At 36.6% G+C, this 20332-nt stretch overlaps 1 protein-coding gene across 1 annotated transcript in view; it reads left to right on the forward strand.

Annotated features, from left to right (window-relative positions):
- The window catches only part of LOC126368767 (fatty acid synthase-like), a 30877-nt gene extending 12235 nt beyond the window's left edge, over window positions 1-18642 (forward strand). The window contains exons 11-35 of the mRNA XM_050012915.1: window positions 584-746; window positions 1473-1642; window positions 2534-2685; window positions 3273-3456; window positions 3898-4046; window positions 5465-5649; window positions 5920-6039; window positions 6341-6450; window positions 6705-6895; window positions 7398-7555; window positions 8145-8396; window positions 8481-8592; window positions 8678-8824; window positions 9120-9229; window positions 9807-9951; window positions 10516-10687; window positions 10894-11006; window positions 12054-12212; window positions 13258-13430; window positions 13890-14005; window positions 14738-14888; window positions 15520-15667; window positions 17054-17230; window positions 17538-17637; window positions 17880-18642. Coding sequence (XP_049868872.1) covers window positions 584-746; window positions 1473-1642; window positions 2534-2685; window positions 3273-3456; window positions 3898-4046; window positions 5465-5649; window positions 5920-6039; window positions 6341-6450; window positions 6705-6895; window positions 7398-7555; window positions 8145-8396; window positions 8481-8592; window positions 8678-8824; window positions 9120-9229; window positions 9807-9951; window positions 10516-10687; window positions 10894-11006; window positions 12054-12212; window positions 13258-13430; window positions 13890-14005; window positions 14738-14888; window positions 15520-15667; window positions 17054-17230; window positions 17538-17637; window positions 17880-18469 — 4247 coding nt within the window. The 3' untranslated portion in view covers window positions 18470-18642. The remainder of the gene's footprint in view (window positions 1-583; window positions 747-1472; window positions 1643-2533; window positions 2686-3272; window positions 3457-3897; window positions 4047-5464; window positions 5650-5919; window positions 6040-6340; window positions 6451-6704; window positions 6896-7397; window positions 7556-8144; window positions 8397-8480; window positions 8593-8677; window positions 8825-9119; window positions 9230-9806; window positions 9952-10515; window positions 10688-10893; window positions 11007-12053; window positions 12213-13257; window positions 13431-13889; window positions 14006-14737; window positions 14889-15519; window positions 15668-17053; window positions 17231-17537; window positions 17638-17879) is intronic.
- Window positions 18643-20332: the final 1690 nt, after the last annotated feature.

The raw sequence follows: 20332 nt of genomic DNA on the forward strand, positions 1-20332 counted from the left end.
GGTCTACACACTGACCTTTTTTTTCTTGTGGTTACCATAAATAACACCAAATTTACAATAATATTCAATGTATGTATACAGGGTGTTAGTGACATCGTAACGAAAACTTTGAGGGATGATTCAGGCCATGATTCTGAGTTGATATCAAGTGGAATTTTCCGTCGCAAAAGTATGGAACGGAAAATAATTTAAATAAGCTCTAAAATTTTCATGACTTCTCCGACAGGAAATTCCACTTGATATCGACTCAGAATCATGGTCTGAATCATCCCCTTCAGTATACAGTTACAGTGTCAATAACACCCATACCTACTTGTATGGCTACGGTATGTGCTTGTATGGGGTGTAAGTGACATCGTAACGAATACTGAGAGGGATGATTCAGCTGATTATTCTGAGTTAATATCAAGTGGAATTTTCCATCGCAAAAGTATAGAATTGAAAATAATTAAAAAAAACTAAAAAAATAACATGAATTTTGCGACGGAAAATTCCACTTGATATTAACTCAGAATCATGGTCTGAATCATCCCTCTGAGTATTCGTTACGATGTCACTAACACCCTGTATAATTAATGTGCAGGTGAAAATGAAAATCAAGAGACTATTAGTTTGGCTGAACGTGTACAGTACTACGATGACGTGAAGCGTCCTTTGTGGTACGTGTATAGCGGTATGGGCTCGCAGTGGGCCGGCATGGGCGCACAACTTATGTCCATACCTGTGTTCGCTGCTGCTATTGAAAGGTAAATTACAATGAGATATTCAGTAATCCGCAGTAGATGAAGAATGAAACGCAGGGATGTGTGAAAAAGTAAATAGGAACTACGAGATTGACAAAATCTTACTAATATTACATTAATGTGAAAGTTTGTGAGTATGGATATTTGGATGTTTGTTACTCTTTCACACAAAAACTACTGAATGGATTATAACGAAACTTTACAATAATGCAGTTTATACATCAAAATAACATATAGGCTACAATTTATAAAGATATTGTGTGAATTGTCAAAAATGTGGCGAGTTGACACTTGTCAAGTAAGTAGGAAAAATCTACCTTCTGCGAGCAATTCTGGCGTGCGCTGAAAAAACCGTTACACATGTTATGTAATGTATGATAATAATATGATGGAAATGTTTATCTTAAATGGTCCTACAAAAATCCAATCCACACGGGCGAAGTCGCAGGTGGCCACTAGCATTACTATAAATTAGTAAAAGAGAAAATTAAGAGATTAGTAAGAGAGTGAGAGTGTCGATCTGTTATTCAGGCCCTACTACTTAACAGGGGATGAAATTATTAGAAGAAGAAGGAGATGTTGCTAGATGGTTCATAGATGGTAACATTACCAATATGTGCATTCATTATCACATTATACACCTACAGATAATAAGTTCGTTCAACGAAAAATAAACATAATAGGATCGACTTAAAATTATGATGCAGATGTGATACGTTTTATTTTCAGATTGCATAAAGTATTGGAACCAAAGGGGTTGGATCTAATCTATATAATAACATCCACCGATAAGAAAATATTCGACAATATTCTCCACTCGTTTGTGGGGATTGCAGCTATACAAATAGGACTCACTGACATCCTTCGGGAAATGGGACTGGTGCCTGATAAAATAATTGGTAAGATAATGTAAAATATCTTTGTAAACTTAGTTCGTTTAACAGACCCAATACTACTACTATCGTGTGGGTTGTGAGGTGGCTCATCAACTCTGGTGTCAGGGTTATTATTGACCCGCTAAAGGCCCCTGACATGACTACATACTTACATCAGTAAGTAATAACCGGGACCAACGGCTTAACGTGCCTTCCGAAGCACGGATCGTCTTACTTTCGGACAATCAGGTGATCAGCCTGTAATGGCCTAACCAAACTAGGGAACACAAAGTGATTTTTATGATTTGTCCCCATCGCGATTCGACCCCAGGACCTCCGGATCGTGAGCCCAACGCTCAACCACTGGACCACGGAGGCCGTTACAGACCCAATAAAATTATTTGAAGCAATAGGGTATTTGCTAATTATAATGCTAATCTAGAAATAGAAGCCAGCCTAGGATGACCAAATATCAATCTCATTTTACTTTTCGACTTAATTTAGATTTTTATTTATGAATTAATTAACAATGAGTACGACGCTTGACCGCTTGAACTTTGAAGAAATCTTTCGTTTTGACGTTTCGTAAAAAGTATCTCATATGAGTAGGTTGTCGAGGAGCCTACTTATTATGAAAAAGATTTCTTAGCTATAAGTTAACTGTAAGTATTTTAAAACATAATAATTTTAAGCGAACTTCATTCCCACAGACAAACCGAGGAATTGATTTTGTGGAGTTTTTATTGTACCAATATTTTTTGTACTTACTTACTTAATGAGCTGGGCAGAGTTACAAGTCCTTTGATACGACCTTTGATACGAAATAATAAGATCAGACCATCGCAATTTTTGATGATTAGAGGCCTTCCTTTATTAGGAAATGAAACTAGCCGTTATTTGTGTATTGTTACACAGGACATAGTGTCGGTGAGCTCGGATGCGGGTACGCAGACGGGGGCCTCACAGCCGAAGAAATGATCTTATGTGCGTACAGTCGCGGACTTGTGTCAGTGGAAACACCTCTTATTCGAGGATCTATGGCAGCCGTTGGCGTTGGATACAATGAGGTACTTACTACCGCCATTTTCACGTTTTTTAAAAGGAGGGTTATGTGTTTGACCGCTATGAATGTATGGATGTGTGTATGCACGGCTGTTCCAACCTAACTTATAAACCACCTGTCTGAATTTTACGAATAAAGTGTCACTAGAAGCGTTTCAGTAGAATTTCAGAAAATATATCTATTTTCTTGTATCATATTTTTCAGAGCGTGACTTTTGTGCTGCACTGGTCTGAAAAACTATGTAAGACTTTTTCTTCTAAGCTATAAGTTAGAAAAAAATAAAAAACGTTACATACTTAGATCCTTTCATCACCTTGTCCGATTCTTTTTATTTTGAATTTTGAAAGTTTATCTCGTGTACTTAAAAAGTTATTATAATTTTAAAAGTCTAGTACTTACTTTTCCTGACCAGTGTATATATTTTTTCTTTCTTCAAAACTCCGCTTGGTAAACCTATATTTACCTACAATTACCATAATTATTTCAGTCTAGACAATATGCACCATTTTGAATGTGTCAAAATAAAAATACCGTTGAGGACTCAAAGTACGTATATAACGCAGATGTATACTCGAAAAGTGTCTGTTGCAGATAATAAAGCTATGTCCTCCAGAGATCGATGTGGCATGCCACAATGGTCCGGACTCCAGCACCATCTCGGGGCCAGAGAAAGAGATGCAAGAGTTCGTCACTAAGTTGATTTCACAGGATATTTTTGCCAAAAAAGTGAACAGCTCTAACATCGCCTTTCATTCACGCTACATTGCCGAAGCAGGTACCACACCCCAGACACTTCATACAAAAAACCTCGATTTATACAGACAATACACATTGACGTTATCGTACATGCGCATCTGATTCAAGACTAAAGTAAGACCGAGGGGGTGAGGTAAACTTAGCTCAGACACTGGTGGGGAGCGGAGAGTTGCCGTTCTATAAGTAATATTATTCCTTATTCTATACAGGTATATAAGAGTTATCCACCTGGTTGATTAGATAAACTGATGTTATATTGATTAGAGAAACAAACAAAATATCTACGTTAAAAACGTCTACATACATCTACTTTTTGGTTGCAGAAATGTGTAGCCCAGATTAGCGCGAATTTTTTCTCAGGGCATTACTTATCCTTGGAATATGTGCAAATCTTATAACATATTTTGTAATTTTGTTTAGTATTTGTAACCTTTTATCACAAAAAATCATGGTGTTTTAGGACCTAAACTTCATGAGTACCTGAGCAAAGTGATTAAGGACCCGAAGCCCCGTTCCGAGCGATGGCTTTCCACTTCCATTCCAGTAACGAAATGGACTGAAGAAAATGCTAAATACTGCTCACCTTGGTATCATACAAATAATTTGTTGGTAAGTGACAAAATAAGTTGAAAAAAATTGGTAACGTGTTTATTGAAAAGATATGCAGAATGCAGATGCTATTCAAACATGTTTTATTGTGCTCCCGCTATTAAAAAAAACATGTACCTATTTACAAATTCATCATTTTTATTATAAAACATATAATAATATAATGTATTACTTAAATCAAATTTAATCAAATATCAATAAACATTTATTATTTAATAATTAATAAGTAAGTGTTACAAAAAATACATGCCATTGCTAAATTAAAATATAGTCATCATTAAATTAAAATATACACTTTTACCGTCTTATTACAAAAAAATGTATATTTAGTTTAGGTTTAAAACCGGACTAGTAAATGCAGGTTTGTTACCGTACTAACTAACCTACCCTTATTACAAAACGTGGATCAATGAAAGACTAACTAGTCCGAAGATTTTCAAATCAAATATACTTTATTGCACAGAACTAAATTTCAACAATCAATGAATACAGTACAATTTGGGCGGCCTTATTGCTAAAGATAAGATTTTCCGTAGGATTACAATCGTCATTCATTGATTCATTCAGCATAGGAGGTCCGTGTTGCTACGGTATTCTATATATGCCGTTCCTTTTTACGAAGCTAATAAAATAATTTTTTAGTCCATGGTTTTTCTTAGAACCTCGTTTTATCATCATCATAAATTTAAGAGCCACGCTCTTGTCGGTGTAGTATTTTCCATTCCAGTCTATCGAAGGCCAATTCCCTGACTTCCCTATAAGACACGACGTTAACCTTTTCTTTAATCTGTTCCATGTAAGCTCTTCTTGGTCTTCCCCTTCCTCTCTATCCTTCTAGCTTTCCTTCTACGATGTTTTTAATAAATTCGTCGTGTCTTATTAGATGTCCAATCATCTTGTCTCTCGTTTTATAATACTTATTAAATTTACACCAGGTTAAAACCCAGTGCCAAATCTGGTACTACCTTTAGTCTGTGTTTTGTAATAAGGCGGGTATACATAGGAGACTTTCCAGGATACATTCCCCAAAAACAGTATAGATGGCGCTGTCGAAGATTTAACATGTTAATTAGTTATTTTCTCATTACTCGGTAATGGCAAAAGCATATTCATATAAAAATAATTGTTGCTTGATATTTGGATCGCATTAAGTACCTATAAAATTATGTTGATAAATAACGTATTAAATTTCTGTGGGTGCTACGTATATTGCTTCTATTTATTTTGATCAGAATAATAATGAGTAGAAGATATAATTGTGCTTCGGTGTAATACGAGTAAAAAGGGTTATCATTTATACCCCAAAACAAAGTAAAAAATTGCATATATGTCCATGAAATTAGGAGGTTTTAACCTTCTTCATCTATATTGTTTTTGAAAAACATAGCCTGGAATGTCCCTCATTGGCTTCTTTGCAGAACCCTGTGCTTTTCGAAGAGATTATGCAGCTTGTGCCTGAAGACGCAGTTACTATAGAAATAGCACCCCATGGGTTACTTCAAGCTATCCTGAAACGCTCACTGTCATCTAACTGTCGTCACATATCCCTCGCTAAACATGGACATCATAACAATACGCTCTTTATGTTAGAAGCCATCGGAAAGTAAGTACTAATCGATGCCAATGATTGATTTTACCCTGGTATATCTATACAAAAAAAATTGGTAACGTAATTTTAAAAAGTACTAGAATAGAATATGTTTATTTATCAAAAAACTTAAACATGTATACATTATTGGCGGACCCCGCACTGGGTAACCCCGTATCGTAGAGGTCCTGAACATAATATTATGTTGTTGTAATATAAACATAAGTTACATTTTATATAAAAAAGAACTGTTTATTATGTTTAAAATATTATATAATTTTGCAGAATATACACAGAGGGTTTCAATCCAAAAGTGAAAATCCTCTATCCTAAAGTAGATTTTCCTGTATCTACTGGTACACCAATGCTGTCGCATCTAGTAAAATGGGTTCATACACAGCAATGGTAAGGCACAAATGAAGAGGTTAAGTAAAGAACTACTTATTACAACTAGCGCTTGACTTGATTTTAAAATTGAACTGGGTTTTTTGAAAAACCTTCCAACCCCAAGGGAAAAAAATCCCAATCTAACCAGATTGGCCGTAATTTCTGTTATAACCGGATCTGTCTTAAAACTTCAATTGTATGATAATAGGATCAAGGGAGGAAAAATGAAAATTTTAAGGTTTCAATTGCCTCCCAAATTTTGCCTGCGATAGACTGTAGGGCAAGTGAACACAGTTATAACTATTTGTAATATTTACAGGAAACTGTCTAAGTATGCATCTGCTGAGAACAGAACAACAGCTACCTGGAAACCGATTATATCCATTCATGACAACGAGTATGCATACCTGAAAGGAAATGTTGTGAGAGGTATTTGAATGTATCATTTTTATAATAATTATGCTTATGTTTTGTCTAAGGGAGAGTAACAGAGCAGTGGTCTACAACTGGAAAGAGTTTAGAGGGCATACCACCCTAGTCTTTTTGCAGGTTACGCACGAGATTGGCATAGGAACATTCTGGATGGCGAAATAAAGAATGGGTTTACCTAAAAGTGGATGATCAATGCGATGTTAATTATGATGACGGTGTCTTTTCTAAATTCAAAACCATTTTTTTTTTAGGAAAAACATTATACCCATTTGCGGCCACATTGGTTGCTGTTTGGGATGCGTTAGCAATGGCATCGGGTATTCCTAGGAAGCAGATATCAGTACAGTTTCGTGACGTCCATCTTTACACACAGCCTTGCTTATTAGACATGCGACAACTAAGACTCAATGTGGATATTTTGAGAAGTACTGGACGATTTGAGGTGATTATTAACTCAAAAATTAAAGTAAGCGTTGTGGAGTATGCTCCATGCCTCCTCCGGTTGATTGAGGAATCGAGGCTTTTGCTCAATAGTGGGACAAACTAGGGTCTGTGATCGCAGTTTATCACATTTATTTTTGAAAATAACTCTATAACAATCTAAAATATGTATTGTTTTCGATTTATGGCGTACTGGAAACGATTAAGCCGCTCAGGGTAGTTCTTTGAAAACTGGAACTCAATATCATTAACGTGAAAGCAAAAACATTCTAGAATCTTTAGTGTTTTGCAAAAATCCAGTACCCAGTACAGTAGTATACAGTAGTGTACAGTGGTACAGTAGTAGCCAGTACTTATGTATGTCGCCAACTTCTTACGTAAGTTGTATGCAAAATGACCAGGGATTCTTGGATATCTTTGCGTTGACGGCAATGACTCTGACCACTTGTTCGAAGATCTACCCCTAATTGAATTCTACTTTATCGGTGTTGTTTTAATTTCAGGTCATGAATGAAGGATCCAGAGTTGCTGCTGGTTTTATATACAAGATGTCTAAGGAAAGTAGAATACAACTTAAAGCGACTGAAACAATTGAGGATAATATGGATTATGTTGCTGAAGATATTTATAAGTTGCTAAATGAACGAGACTACGCGTATAGGTGAGTTAGAGTAACTTATATTTTTGAGTACACTAATTTAATCATTATCTGAAAAGAGATTGACCAAAAGTGGTCCAAATGTCCACCACTAACTAAAACTATCTAATTGAATTGTTTATTATATACCCAGTATTTAATAAGACATTACATTACATTACCATGACTGTACTATACAAAAAAAACCGCGCGACGTCAAGCCACTCGCGAATCTTCGCCGTAGCGGGAATCGCCGTTCGGAGAGTCGCTGTCAACGCTACAATTCATATTAATCGCGGTTTGATGTTTATTACTCAGTATTTAGTGGTCTATTAAGGTAAATAGGTCTCGTTAGTGATGGATATTTGGACAAAGTTCCACACAACTGTGGTCAATTTCCTTTACTCATTATGCCTACTCCCTGGTGTTAGAATCTAAATTAAGAAGTCGACGCAACTAGCAACCCTAATTTCCTGCAAAACCTGCTAATGCGCCACCGTGTTACTTTATCTATGACAACGGTTGGAACACGCAGTTCGCTCGTCTTTCGCCGAATCGGTCAAATTGATACCCTCCTTTTTGAAGTCGGTAAAAAAAAACTTAAATGTTTCAGAGACGAATTTCGTAGCATCCACAACGCAAATTCATCTTTCACGAAAGCGCAAGTGATTTGGAGGGATAACTGGGTAACTTTTATTGACAGCATGTTACAACTGAATGTTCTGTGTCATGGAGCTGTCTCACAGCCAAGTCACATTAAAAACATTGTTATTGATGTTGAAACACATGCAAAAACGAAGCTGCAAGCAATAAATGGAAAGAATGTAATGTCAGCTGAATGTTTTACGACTCTGAATAGAACTGGGTAAGTACTTAAAAAAAAATATACGTTTTTAAAATAAATTACGATATTGTAAGAAAAAGAACTGATCTTTTTTTGTCTTTTTAGATGTGGTGGAGTACTGATCGAAAAAGTAAAATTTTGTGATTTACCTCCACTTGTTGAAAACCATAAACTACTGCCTTCCAATGTAACTGATTTGCAAAGCAATATAAACGATGTAAGAATTTAGTTTTGTTTATTTTACTTTAGTAAGCCTTGTTTTGAATTTAGTATTTTTGATTGATTTTCAAAATTAATTTTAGGGTAATTGTGATGGTAAATACTTTAAGGTAGAAGAACATAAATTGTTAAAGTCATGTGTAGCACTACAAAGCGCAGGCTTGGGTGATCTTAATTCGCTACATTGGGTCGAAACACCTGAGTTAGAAGAACAAGGCAATTCAGTAACGGTGAGTTAAACAAGTTGCTTAAATATTTATGTTAATATACTAGGTGTTAGTGAAATCGTAACGAAAACTTTGACGGAAAAATCCACTTGATATTAACTCAGAATCATGACCTGAATCATCGCTTTCAATATTCGTTACCTACCGTGTCACTAATACCCTGTATATCCATGGAATCAACAATGTATTTACGTTCAAAAACTGCATTTAGAAAATAATAATAGTAAAGTACCTATTGAAGGCTAAATATAAACTTGATGCTGGTTCAAGAGCAAATATAACCTATAGTCCGTTTCAGGTTCGTTACGCTGGGATAAATGATAATGACGTCAAAAAAGCTGCAGGGATAATTCCCAGTAAGGGAAATGACAACGGATTTGGAATGGATTTCAGTGGTACTAACAACAGGTAATTACATGACAAATAATAGAAATAGCATGTTGCAGTATTAGTGGTGAGGATCGTTTCTGCGATGGATTCCGCAGCAGGATGCAGTCAAGAACCGAAACGAGGAACCATACCGCAGGAATGACAAAATAGAATTGAATAAAGTTTAATTTGAGTTAAATATTATTGTACTTATTGTATCAAATTCAATTGTGAAGACAAATATTTATATGTACATTTATGGCCTGATTGAAATAAATAAATAGGTTAATGAAATTGCGCAAACATCTCTTGTGCTCGTGACACATTTCAGCCATCTTCTTCTATCGTGTGGGTCGTGATGTGAATGATTACCCACCTCATCAACCTTGGTGCCAGGGTAATTGTTGAGTCGCCAAGGCGCCTGACATGGATCATGTAACGTTTACTCATTTACATCAGTAAGTAGTAACCGGGACCAACGGCTTAACGTTTCTTCCGAAGCACGGATCATCTGACTTTCGGACAATCAGGTGATCAGCCTGTAATATCCTAATCAAACTCGGCATAAGAATTGAATTTTGTGATAATAATATGTCCTCATGGGTTCGAATTTCAGTAGTGAAGCTGTTATGGGCCTGGTGCGCAGTGGAGCGGTGTGTACGCAGGTATCACCTGATCTGCTATGGCCGGTGCCGGCACACTGGACACTAGAAGACGCAGCCACCGTGCCGCTGGCGTACGCGCTTGCCTTCTATTGCTTCGTAAGATAAAATCATCCTAGTTACAATGTTATATTATGTTATTTCGTTTTATTAGTTAGCCAGATACTTATTCAGAACGTGTTAAATATAATTACCAATTATCTATTTAGTGATGAGCAGGTAAAGAACATAGAAACAACAACAAACTACACGATACTCACACGCACACGTGTCCCCTTAAACAACCGGAGCTAGTATGGAGCATACTCCTGCCAAAGTCATGAATCATTCATGAATATCTTAAGATTTCTTTTCTACCTTTGATGGGTTTGCTCTTAGCCCCAGACTTGCTCGAAGGCATTGACGAGGCCTAAGATGAAGCGAGCTCGCCCAGAAGGTGCCTGTTCACTCTGGCCTTGAAAGCACTCGGGTTATATGCATTCGGAAATACAAAAGACGGCAGAGAATTCCACTACCTCGCAGTACGCATAGTGAAGGACGATGCGAAGCGCTCTGTGCGAATAGTTGGGAAATCCACCATAGAAAGATTTTTAAATTCTTATGCCAGAAAGGGTTTAGGGGCGGAAGGCATGTCTGTATAAGTATATATCTATGGATTTTCAGGGCATTAAGAGTCAACTATACCCTGGAATGAAGGTTCTGATACACGGCGGTACGGGAGCTTTAGGTCAAGCGGCCATTTCAATCGCACTGTACCATCAGTGTGAAGTGTTTACCACGGTTAGCAGCATCAGAAAGAAACAATTTTTAATGAAGCTCTTCCCTGATCTAAATGGTGCGAGTAATTTTATTATTTTTTTGTACCCAAGATAATGTCAATATTATAAACAGAGTGTTTTTGACACCGTACCAAATACTGAGGGGATTAATTTAACTTACAATGCTAAGTTAATAGCAAGGGGAATGTTCTACAATTTTAACTACTGTAGTTTTTTTTTATTTATGTTTGTAAATAAGTAGATGTATGTCTTTATATTACAGAAGACCACATAGGCAACTCTCGTGACAAAACTTTCGCCAACATGGTGCTGCAACTTACTAATGGGGAAGGTTGTGACATTATCATAAGCTGTGTCAAAGGTGGCTTGAAGAATGTAAGGGCCCTTTTCTTTGTTAAACTTTGTTTCAACCGCGACACTGTGTTGGGTAGTTTATAGCGTAGACTGTAGTAATTTACCATGTTTTCTTTGATGTAAATTCATTATAATATAAATATTTTTAAATTTTGCAGTCGATATATTTAGTCTTATAATTGACATAATTGTTTTTCATAACTGTTTATCTTAATTAAAAAGCTGAAAAAGATAACAATGATGGTGCTGATCCCCGCAGACACTTCCTAATTTTATTTTAAGTTATACCTGTCATTTTCTTATTCGCTGAAAAGGAAAGGGACGGCCGATTGACAGCTTAATTTTAAAATAGACGACGAATAATAGATGCCCTTGTGCTGTCAACTTAATTATTACAGGTTATTGGCCATTGGCAAATTTCGAGAGGGTTCTTTTTACTGCCTGAAATTCCATAAATTTTATGCCCGTCAATTAACTCGTCCCTTTCCTTTTCGGAGGATTAGTAAATTCCAGGTATAACTTAAAATAAAATTAGATTACATTTAATGAAATCAGCATTATCCCTTATTTAATTAATGGAGTAAAAAATTACACTGTTATTACAAAAGACTAAAAGATGAACTAGGTTTACGAGTAAAATAAAGTTCGTATCTCGAAACAATACCCGCGGCCACAGGGCCACTGTCGCAGATTCTGCATAGAATCATCATGACTTATCAATTAGTTCCTCCGATACCGACCCTGCCGGCGTGGTCGACGACTTCCCTCAAGCAGCGCTTATGGCTATCGACCCACTAGGGTCGATTAATTCTTTCAAATATTTTTCCACTCAGATGACGCCCTGAGCCGAGGTTCCCGCCCAACTGGGCACCCTCAGGCCTGTTGTCTTAAACGTTGTACCGGGTGAGAGCCTTCAGCACTCCCCAAATCTATAATAAGCCACGTCAAAAAAAAAAAAACAATTACTTTCATTCCGTCGACTTCTTTCGTGGTGCGGTGTTTAATTAAACATGGTTTATTTTAAGTCTTCGTTTTGTACATTGGACATGTTTACCTTCCTGATTCCAGTCAACTTTGACGTGTGCATCCTTCTGTGGGATCACATTCGACGTAACACAAGTCCGGACAGAAGACGACTACAGTTATGGCATGTTCTATATGACGAAACAACGATCTTACATGCTTGTCGATATGTTAATGATTTTTGACTCCGACGAATATAAGAAAGTAAGTTTTGATTAAAAAGTAAGCGTTAGAAACACTAAACTGCGCTCCAGAACTCGAACTAACAGTATTTGGTGAAATCCGCTAAACTGAAGTGGAAATGGGCAAGACATGTCTGCCGAATGCATCTTGAAAAGTGGGCCAAAATTACATATGACTGGATCCCACAGCGTCGTCGATGTCGAGGCAGACCACGACGATGATGGAGAGATGAACTAGACGATTTCCAGAACACTTGGCTGAACAATGCCAAAGACAGGGATGGTTGGAAAGAGGAGGGGGAGGCCTTTGCGCAGCAGTGGGAAAAGTTTTGATAAAGTCACTTTGAAAGATTTACGTACCTCTGGGTTACCTATTACGTGATGTTGCGTACAATAAGGCCAAAATTCAAGTAATTTGGTTTTGGACGTTTGAAATGACGCGTTGCAGGGATACTGACACATCTTCCTAGCATTATCCCGTTTTTCACAGGGTCCGCTTACCTAACCTGAAGATTTGACAGGTCCGTTTTTTTACAGAAGCGACTGCCTGTCTGATCTTCCAACCCACGTAGGGAAAACCAGCCTAATACGGGTTAGGTCACATACCTGCAAAAATGCATTTCCCGGGAACGTGGGTTTCCTTACGATGTTTTCCTTCACCGCTGAGCACGTGATAATAATTTATGATCCAAACTTGAATTTGAAAGAAATTCGATAATCATTGGGTTACGCCTGTGTTGGATCTCGATAAATAGGTATACAAAATAAAAAATAAACTTAGATTAATGTCCCAGCCTTGTATTTTGGTTGATAACCGTCCTTATTAGGTAGTCCTGATGTCAGAGGTATAAAGTTGTAGGATAGAATGTCCATTTAAAATCCAAACCCCATTGTACCTGGCAGTCAAGACTTCTTCGTCGAGAAGTTTTAGGAGGTTAATGAACCGCGAAAGGCCCTTGGCAGGGATCATATAACGACTATTTACTGATTTCAGTGCCCGAGTCCAACTCCCAGATTTTTTTTTCTAGGCCTGCTTTAAGAAAATTTTCAATGAATAAAACTTTCAGATGCTACAATTAATGATCAGTGAAGGCATAGCGCGAGGTTACGTGCGGCCACTGTCGCGGGTGGTTTATGCTGCGCAGGCGGCGTCGCAAGCTTTCAAATTACAGCTGGCCAGTCAGCACCGCGGTCGTGTACTGCTGAGGCTATGTGACTCTATCATTCCGGCTCAGCCAAGGTTAGTTGTATTTTCCAAACGTAACCAAGGGTAACTAGAATAACAACAAAGCAAAGGGTATTACTTTATTTCGTAGTTCAAGTTGAATAGGCATTCATACAGAATATATCATTGTTGGATTGGGCGAAATTATTGTAAATGCACCTGATAAAAGCAGAAAATCTGGTATACCACCGCAGTGGAGCAGCGTAGTGGAGTATGCTCCATACTCCTTCCAGATTATTCCTTAGTCTATGCTTTCGGTTGATTGAGGGGAGGCCCATGCTCAGCAGTGGAACGTATATGGGCTGTTTATGTAATTTGGTAAATAATCAAAACCAATTCTATTTTTAAACATCGTTATTGTATTTTAAATATCACGGCGTGATGACAAGTATTAAAGGAGACTTAGAAATAAACAAACTTCTTTCCCATCTTATCATTATAGGTGATACTGTAAGAATTATGATATTGTTTCAGGTTCATATCGCCTAGTTTAAACCATTGTCCGCTTGTGCCTGCAGCTAGAATGTTATCGATGTCGCCAGCAACCGAGGATCAGATGCCATTGTTACAAAAACTTTGTAGCATTGCAGGTAGGATAGTACGTATGGAGGGAGAGACCTTAAGCAATGCACACTGAAGCGATACCAATCAGCCGTCGTAGCATGCTACATGCATACCACACACTACGCCTTACATGAATGATCGCTATTGGTTACGTGACAACACCTATTTTAAAGGCCTAATTCTCGCACCGCGTTTGGTATACAGGTTGTGGGAAGCTGCAGTAGTTTTAGGCGAGACGTCCGTTGTGTAAAAAATTACGTATCATAGTGTAACTAAGTTACCTACTGAATAACTATATTTTTGAATTTGAATTTGAATATGCTTCGGGGCTGGTTTTTGTAATGTTTTAGTTTATTTATGTGCATTCACATAGAAATTCGCTGTGCTCCCTTGCCTGCATCGCTATCTCCAAATAGTTGTCATAGCGAAAACCACGTAGCGTCTTTTTGAAAAATCACATTTAAGAAGATGTAATTTTTGGTAACAAAACATCGCAACAAAAAATTTTAACTAGTTCAATGCAAATAATATTATTTTTGGTCTAAATTTTTACTTGGAATGAAATTTGAAAGAAATCGAGGTTTTGTTAAAGAAAATCTCATCAGAATGCCATTTAAAAAAAAACACAAATATTTATTTTACAAAATTGGCTTACATAGTCAGCGCTTTTTGAACGTCAAAAAAGGTGCTTACGTGGTTTTTACTTTAAGGCGACGTTATTTATATTTTATGTTTATTACTTAAATGTTATTTTATAGATATCAAAGTATCTGGTGAATTACCTGAAAGTGTAACTTTAATGGAGCTGGGATTGAATGACTCTAAACTACAGATGATAGCTTCATATTTATTAAGCAAGCACAACATATCTCTAACTGTGGAAGAAATACCACATTTAACTGTAAGAAAGTAAGTACCCCTGTACTTTAACCCCCCTGGGTTAAAGGCCGCATCAAAGCAATTCACCTAAAAACGATATTGCAATTTGTCATTTGCGCATGAAATAGTCAGTGCGCAATGCACACAAATGTCAAAAAACAATTATAGCTTTTTTAGATGAATTGCTTCTTGATTAATCTTTAAAATGTAATTAAAATCTTCTTCTCTCACAAAGGGTGTGAGGTCAGTGACCGACTTCATCAACTTTTACCAGTGTTACTTATTGAGCCATCAAAGAACCCTGATACGTTTCATTTACTAACGACAACATACTTAAGTAAATAGTAATTACTGATCACCCTGCAATGGCCTAAACAAATTAAGGATCACAAAGTAATTTTTGTGATATGTCCCCACCGGGAATCGAACCAGGGACCACCAAATCGAAATACCAGTGATCTAACCAGTAGACCACGGAGGCCGTTAACTGTTATTAAAATAGATAAAAATGTCAAGTGTTCATTATTTTCATTGCCACCTATTGTATTATTTATATTTCTCTTTCGTTTTGTATTTCCTGTTTGTGCAACAAAGTATTTATTATGTTATGTTTTATATTTTGAGAAGGTACTAACCTCTAACTTATGCATTACATTTCTAGAATTAAAAACTTTGAGGAAAGCACAACAGAACCTGTTTTAAAAGAAAAGAAGGGCTTGGATAACTTCTTTTCGTACATTGATTCTGACGAATTACTTGCAACTACAGACACGGTATGCCTCCCAACACTCGTCAAAGAAGCGACATTGGTGAGTAAAATATTTTAACAATTTTGTTAAAGTCATTATTATTATTTTTTCATAAATGTTTTTTTTTTTAATTTTGTGTTTATGTGAAATACAGCGTTTTGTAATTTAATTATATAAATAAGGTACATGTTCTTATCTTCTTCTTGTCATATGGGTTGTGAGATCAATGACCAACTTCACCAACCCTCTAGTCAGATCTATATTTAATATTATTATAAAGAGGTATGGTGTGTATATCAAGCCGTGGTAGCCCAGTTGGTAGAACGCTTGACTCTCACTTTGAGCTCGCAGGTTCGAAACCAGCACAGACCTAAACCAATGATTGACGAATTTGTTTTCGAATTCATGTTTGGATCATAGAAACGTGCTCAGCGATGAAACAAAACATCGTGAGGAAACCCATATTCCTAAGAAATGCATTTTCGGAGGTATGTAACCTAATCTGTAATGGGCTGGTTTTCCCTTCGCGGGTTGAAAGGTCAGACAGGCAGTCGCTTCTGTTAAAAACCTGACCTGTCGAATCTTCAGGTTAGGTAAGCCCGTGAAAACGGGATAATGCTAGGGAGATAAAGAGGTATAATATGTAAGTTTGTTTGTTGGTCTTTGGAACTACTGAACCTTCTTAGAGAATTCTTTCACCAGAAGAAAACTGCATTATTATACACCAGTGGCATAGGCTATATCCAGAGGCCCGCGTTACTATTGAGTATAGCTATATCTGATTGTGCTTAGTAAAAAAGTTTGAAGCCCGGTGAACTGGGAACGAGACAGCCTTTTAATTATAAACTGAACTGAACTCGTTCGTAAAAACAACTATCGATCGATTGCAGGGTTCTGCAATCGATAAATATTTTTTTCGTTGAAGAGTATTTTCCTGAAATATGGTTTATTTGCGCTTAAGGATACTCAGAGTTTCGAGAAAAAACACTCTAATTCACAGGTTTATTTTGTTACTATCACATTACTATAATATAACTGATTCTTGACGCGATTACACGAGACGATGGCTTTTGAAGGAATGCAGCTTGTCGCTGCGCAAGCAGAGATTCTCCTTCTATATTCAAACTTGAAGTCCACTGCGTAGTTGGCCAATTCTCTGCGTAATAGCACGCAGGCGCTCGTCGAAGGAGACTTCATTCAACATATTTTGCCTCTACCATTCGAATTATAAATTATAATATAACGTATTTATTTATCATTATCTGCTTCTTCCTTCTATCGTGTGGGTTATGAGGTGTATTACCATCCTCATCAACCTTGTTGTCAGGGTTATTATTGAGTAGTATTGTATATTATTTTTGAAAATAACACTTTACATTCGAAGCTTATCAGAAGTACGTAATAAACGAAGAGGTAAATTAATCGTTACATTTAATACTCTTTCAGAGACCCGGTGAGATTGATCTAAAACGTAAACACTTGTACATGGTACCGGGGATAGAGGGTCACCACGGTCGACTAAGGGTCATGTGTGATCGGCTGATGTTGCCTGCCACAGTACTTCAACCAGGACTCGAGTACCTTCATGAGACTATACCAGAAACCGCTCATAGATACGTCAAGGTGAGAATAAAGAAGAAAATGATCAAAACATTTAGTCTCTGAGATAATTCGTGGATGAGGAGACAGACAGATGGACATGACAAAATGGACTATAACACTACACGATTTCAAATGAGCCTATGTTAGGGTTAGGTTAATTGGACTTATAGAGTAAGGGTCCCAATTTAGCAGTACTGGAATAGCGCCGCACTAAATATCTAGCTCTGTTCACATAGTGCCCTTGAAATCATGTAATGTAATAATTCTTATCGTTTTTCTCTCTGTAGCCGTCACTTATTTTTCATTGAGGATTTTTAACTTTTCACAGACACTTAAGAAGTATGGCATTAACGATGGATTTTATCTTTTGGGCTATGAGACCGGCATTCTGACTGTGCTAGAAATTGCTTCTATTTTAGAAGATGAAGGTAAGACGACTTCTTGGACTTGAGTTATATCAAACGTTTGTTTTTGGTAATTTTAATCAAACCACCATAAAATTCCATATATGTTTTAAAGAAAGGCCTGGTCAAAAAGCTTCAAAGCTTACTTTGAGAGTGGAAGACGTGAAAGTAGTGTCAGGATTGTGGTGAATGTAATTTCGATATGCATACCCCTACGGGAAATACGCCTGGTCTTATGTATGTGTAATATTAATTAATTATTTCAGGTCTTACAGGAACAATATTCTGCGTGGGTCATACGCCAAAGGAACTAAGCCTATTTTTCGACCAAACACTAAGCGGATTAGAAGAAGACGAAGCATTACAAGATGCTGTGATAAAACATATGTGCAAAATGATGACTGGTGACGATATGACGAATCTATATTTAAATAATGCTGTAGATGAATCGCCGTCATGGGCAGAAAAGGTAGATCTTTGCATTCGAAGCTTAACGGGCCGGATTTCATATTCTACTGAATACGCACGTTTGCTGATTGAAGCAGTTTACGAGAGAATCCGTCAAGCACGCAAATACGTGGCTCAACCTCGTCGATTGATGTCCAAGATAGTATTCCTTCGTGCGTTGTCAATAAATGAACGGGTAAATGACTTACAGCAGTTCTCTCAACATCTCATAACTCAGGTTGACTTACGAGGACCACTGGCACAAGCTACAGCTGATCCACGGTGTGCTGCCATCATCAACAACCATCTTAGTGCAGACGTCCTGGAAGCATTTGAAAGCAGTAACCTCTGTGAAAACTATTTAGTGAACTTCGAAATTCACATGGGTAACTATAGTGATGAAGAGTAAATTTACTCCGACATTTATGTCTTTATAGCACCTACATCATGAGGCTACGGCGACTGCTTCAACTCCGGCGTTCATTGGGAAATCTTGTTGGGAAAGATCCTTGCACATTGCATGTGAACACAACATTTAAATAAGCATTATACAATCTACATACAGTAGTAATATAGTGAATGTTATGGCAAAATTTTATGGTGTTTCTTTTTTATTATACTTAGCTGAGTAACATTGAAACCTGTATTATGAGTAGGTTTCAAAAAGCCGCACCGCCTCAGATCTCATAAAATTTCCGATATTTTCCAGTCCTGAGGTATTATTTCGGATTTCACCCTTCAGTGGATGAAAAATAGGTGTTCGTTGTCAGAAATTCACCGAAGCGTGTACCAGGCGTCGCGAAACGTCCTCTAGTAACAAAACAAGTCACCAGCTTCATATAATTTTCACAGAAAATTTCATAGATATGGAACATTTTTGAATAGAAAAAGTTATTAATGCTTTCATTGAAACTGATTAGCCGTGGGTATTATAAAAAAATAACTCTTACTTTAGAAATTATTCAAATTATTTTCGAAGATGAAAAACACAATCTTTAGAACTCACTTTTTTGTTTAACGTGATATTATCTTATCAGATGTTTATACCTTAACATTCAATCTTTATTCGTTAATTAATTAGCGTTGCCGTAGATAATATATTTATGTAACGTAAATATTTGCCTTGTTTCTACTTCAAATAACAAACGTATTGGTTTATTAATAATTCAAATCTAATTAAAATTATAACTTACCTACTTAAACAAAATTTCATAAAAGTGTGATTTAAGAAGTCAATTTTGTGCTAAAATGTAAAAGGCCCAAAATTTCTTATCGGTCGTTATCAAGTCTGGACTGCAAATAAATTAACTTTATAATAACTTTGTCTTGGTAAAGCGAAAAGATTACCGATAAGATTGTTCGTGACAAAACATTGATAAATTATTAAGTAATAGAAAGATTTACGAGAGCCTCGGATTACAATATGTTTGTTTTTGTTATTAATAGCATTTGAGCAGTGAAAGATTTTATATTTTTCATAGGACTTATTTTTTTAAAGTGCAAACATAAAAATAAAATACATATAATACTATTTATAGATTACTAAAACAATGTGTTCCAAATACAATTTGTTTAGTCTAGTCGATTCCATGTTGACATTGTATTAGATTCCAAATTAGAAGCACAATAATTGAGTATGATCCCTTTTCAATAGATAAGAGACATAGTTATACACTTCTCATCAAAAAAATCGAAACACCTTGCAAGTTTACGTTTTGTCAGGATTATCAGAAAAATGTGTACATTTAGGAATAAATGTTAAATGTCGTTTAATAGTGAGTAATATGAGCTTATCAAATCTTAATGTTAATGTTCTAAATTTAAATGAATTTTTCATAGGTTTCGTATTTTGTTAAATGAGTCATTTTTATTCCGTATGGAGTATAAAGGAAATGGATAAAACAACACACGTAAATGAAAAGAAAAGCTAAAAGACGTTTATTTAATAACTTGTATTCCCTCCCCGAGCTCTAATTACTGCTTCCATACGGTTCTTCATCGATCGGATGAGAGTCACGATCACATGCTGTGGTATATTGTCCCATTCCTCTTGGATTGCATCTTGCAGCTGGCTAAGTGTTTCTGGGGCAGGATCTCTTGCTCGAATTCGTCTCTTTAATTCATCCCACAGATGTTCAATGGGATTCATGTCCGGGCTTCTTGCTGGCCATTCCATAATAGAGATATCGACTTCGTTAAGATAATCTCGTACGACGCCCGCGGTGTGAGCCCTAGCATTGTCGTGCATGAATATGAAGCCGTTGCCAATAAA

The sequence above is a fragment of the Pectinophora gossypiella genome, chromosome 8 (genome assembly GCF_024362695.1).
Source record: "Pectinophora gossypiella chromosome 8, ilPecGoss1.1, whole genome shotgun sequence".
Classification (NCBI taxonomy): Eukaryota; Metazoa; Arthropoda; class Insecta; order Lepidoptera; family Gelechiidae; genus Pectinophora; species Pectinophora gossypiella.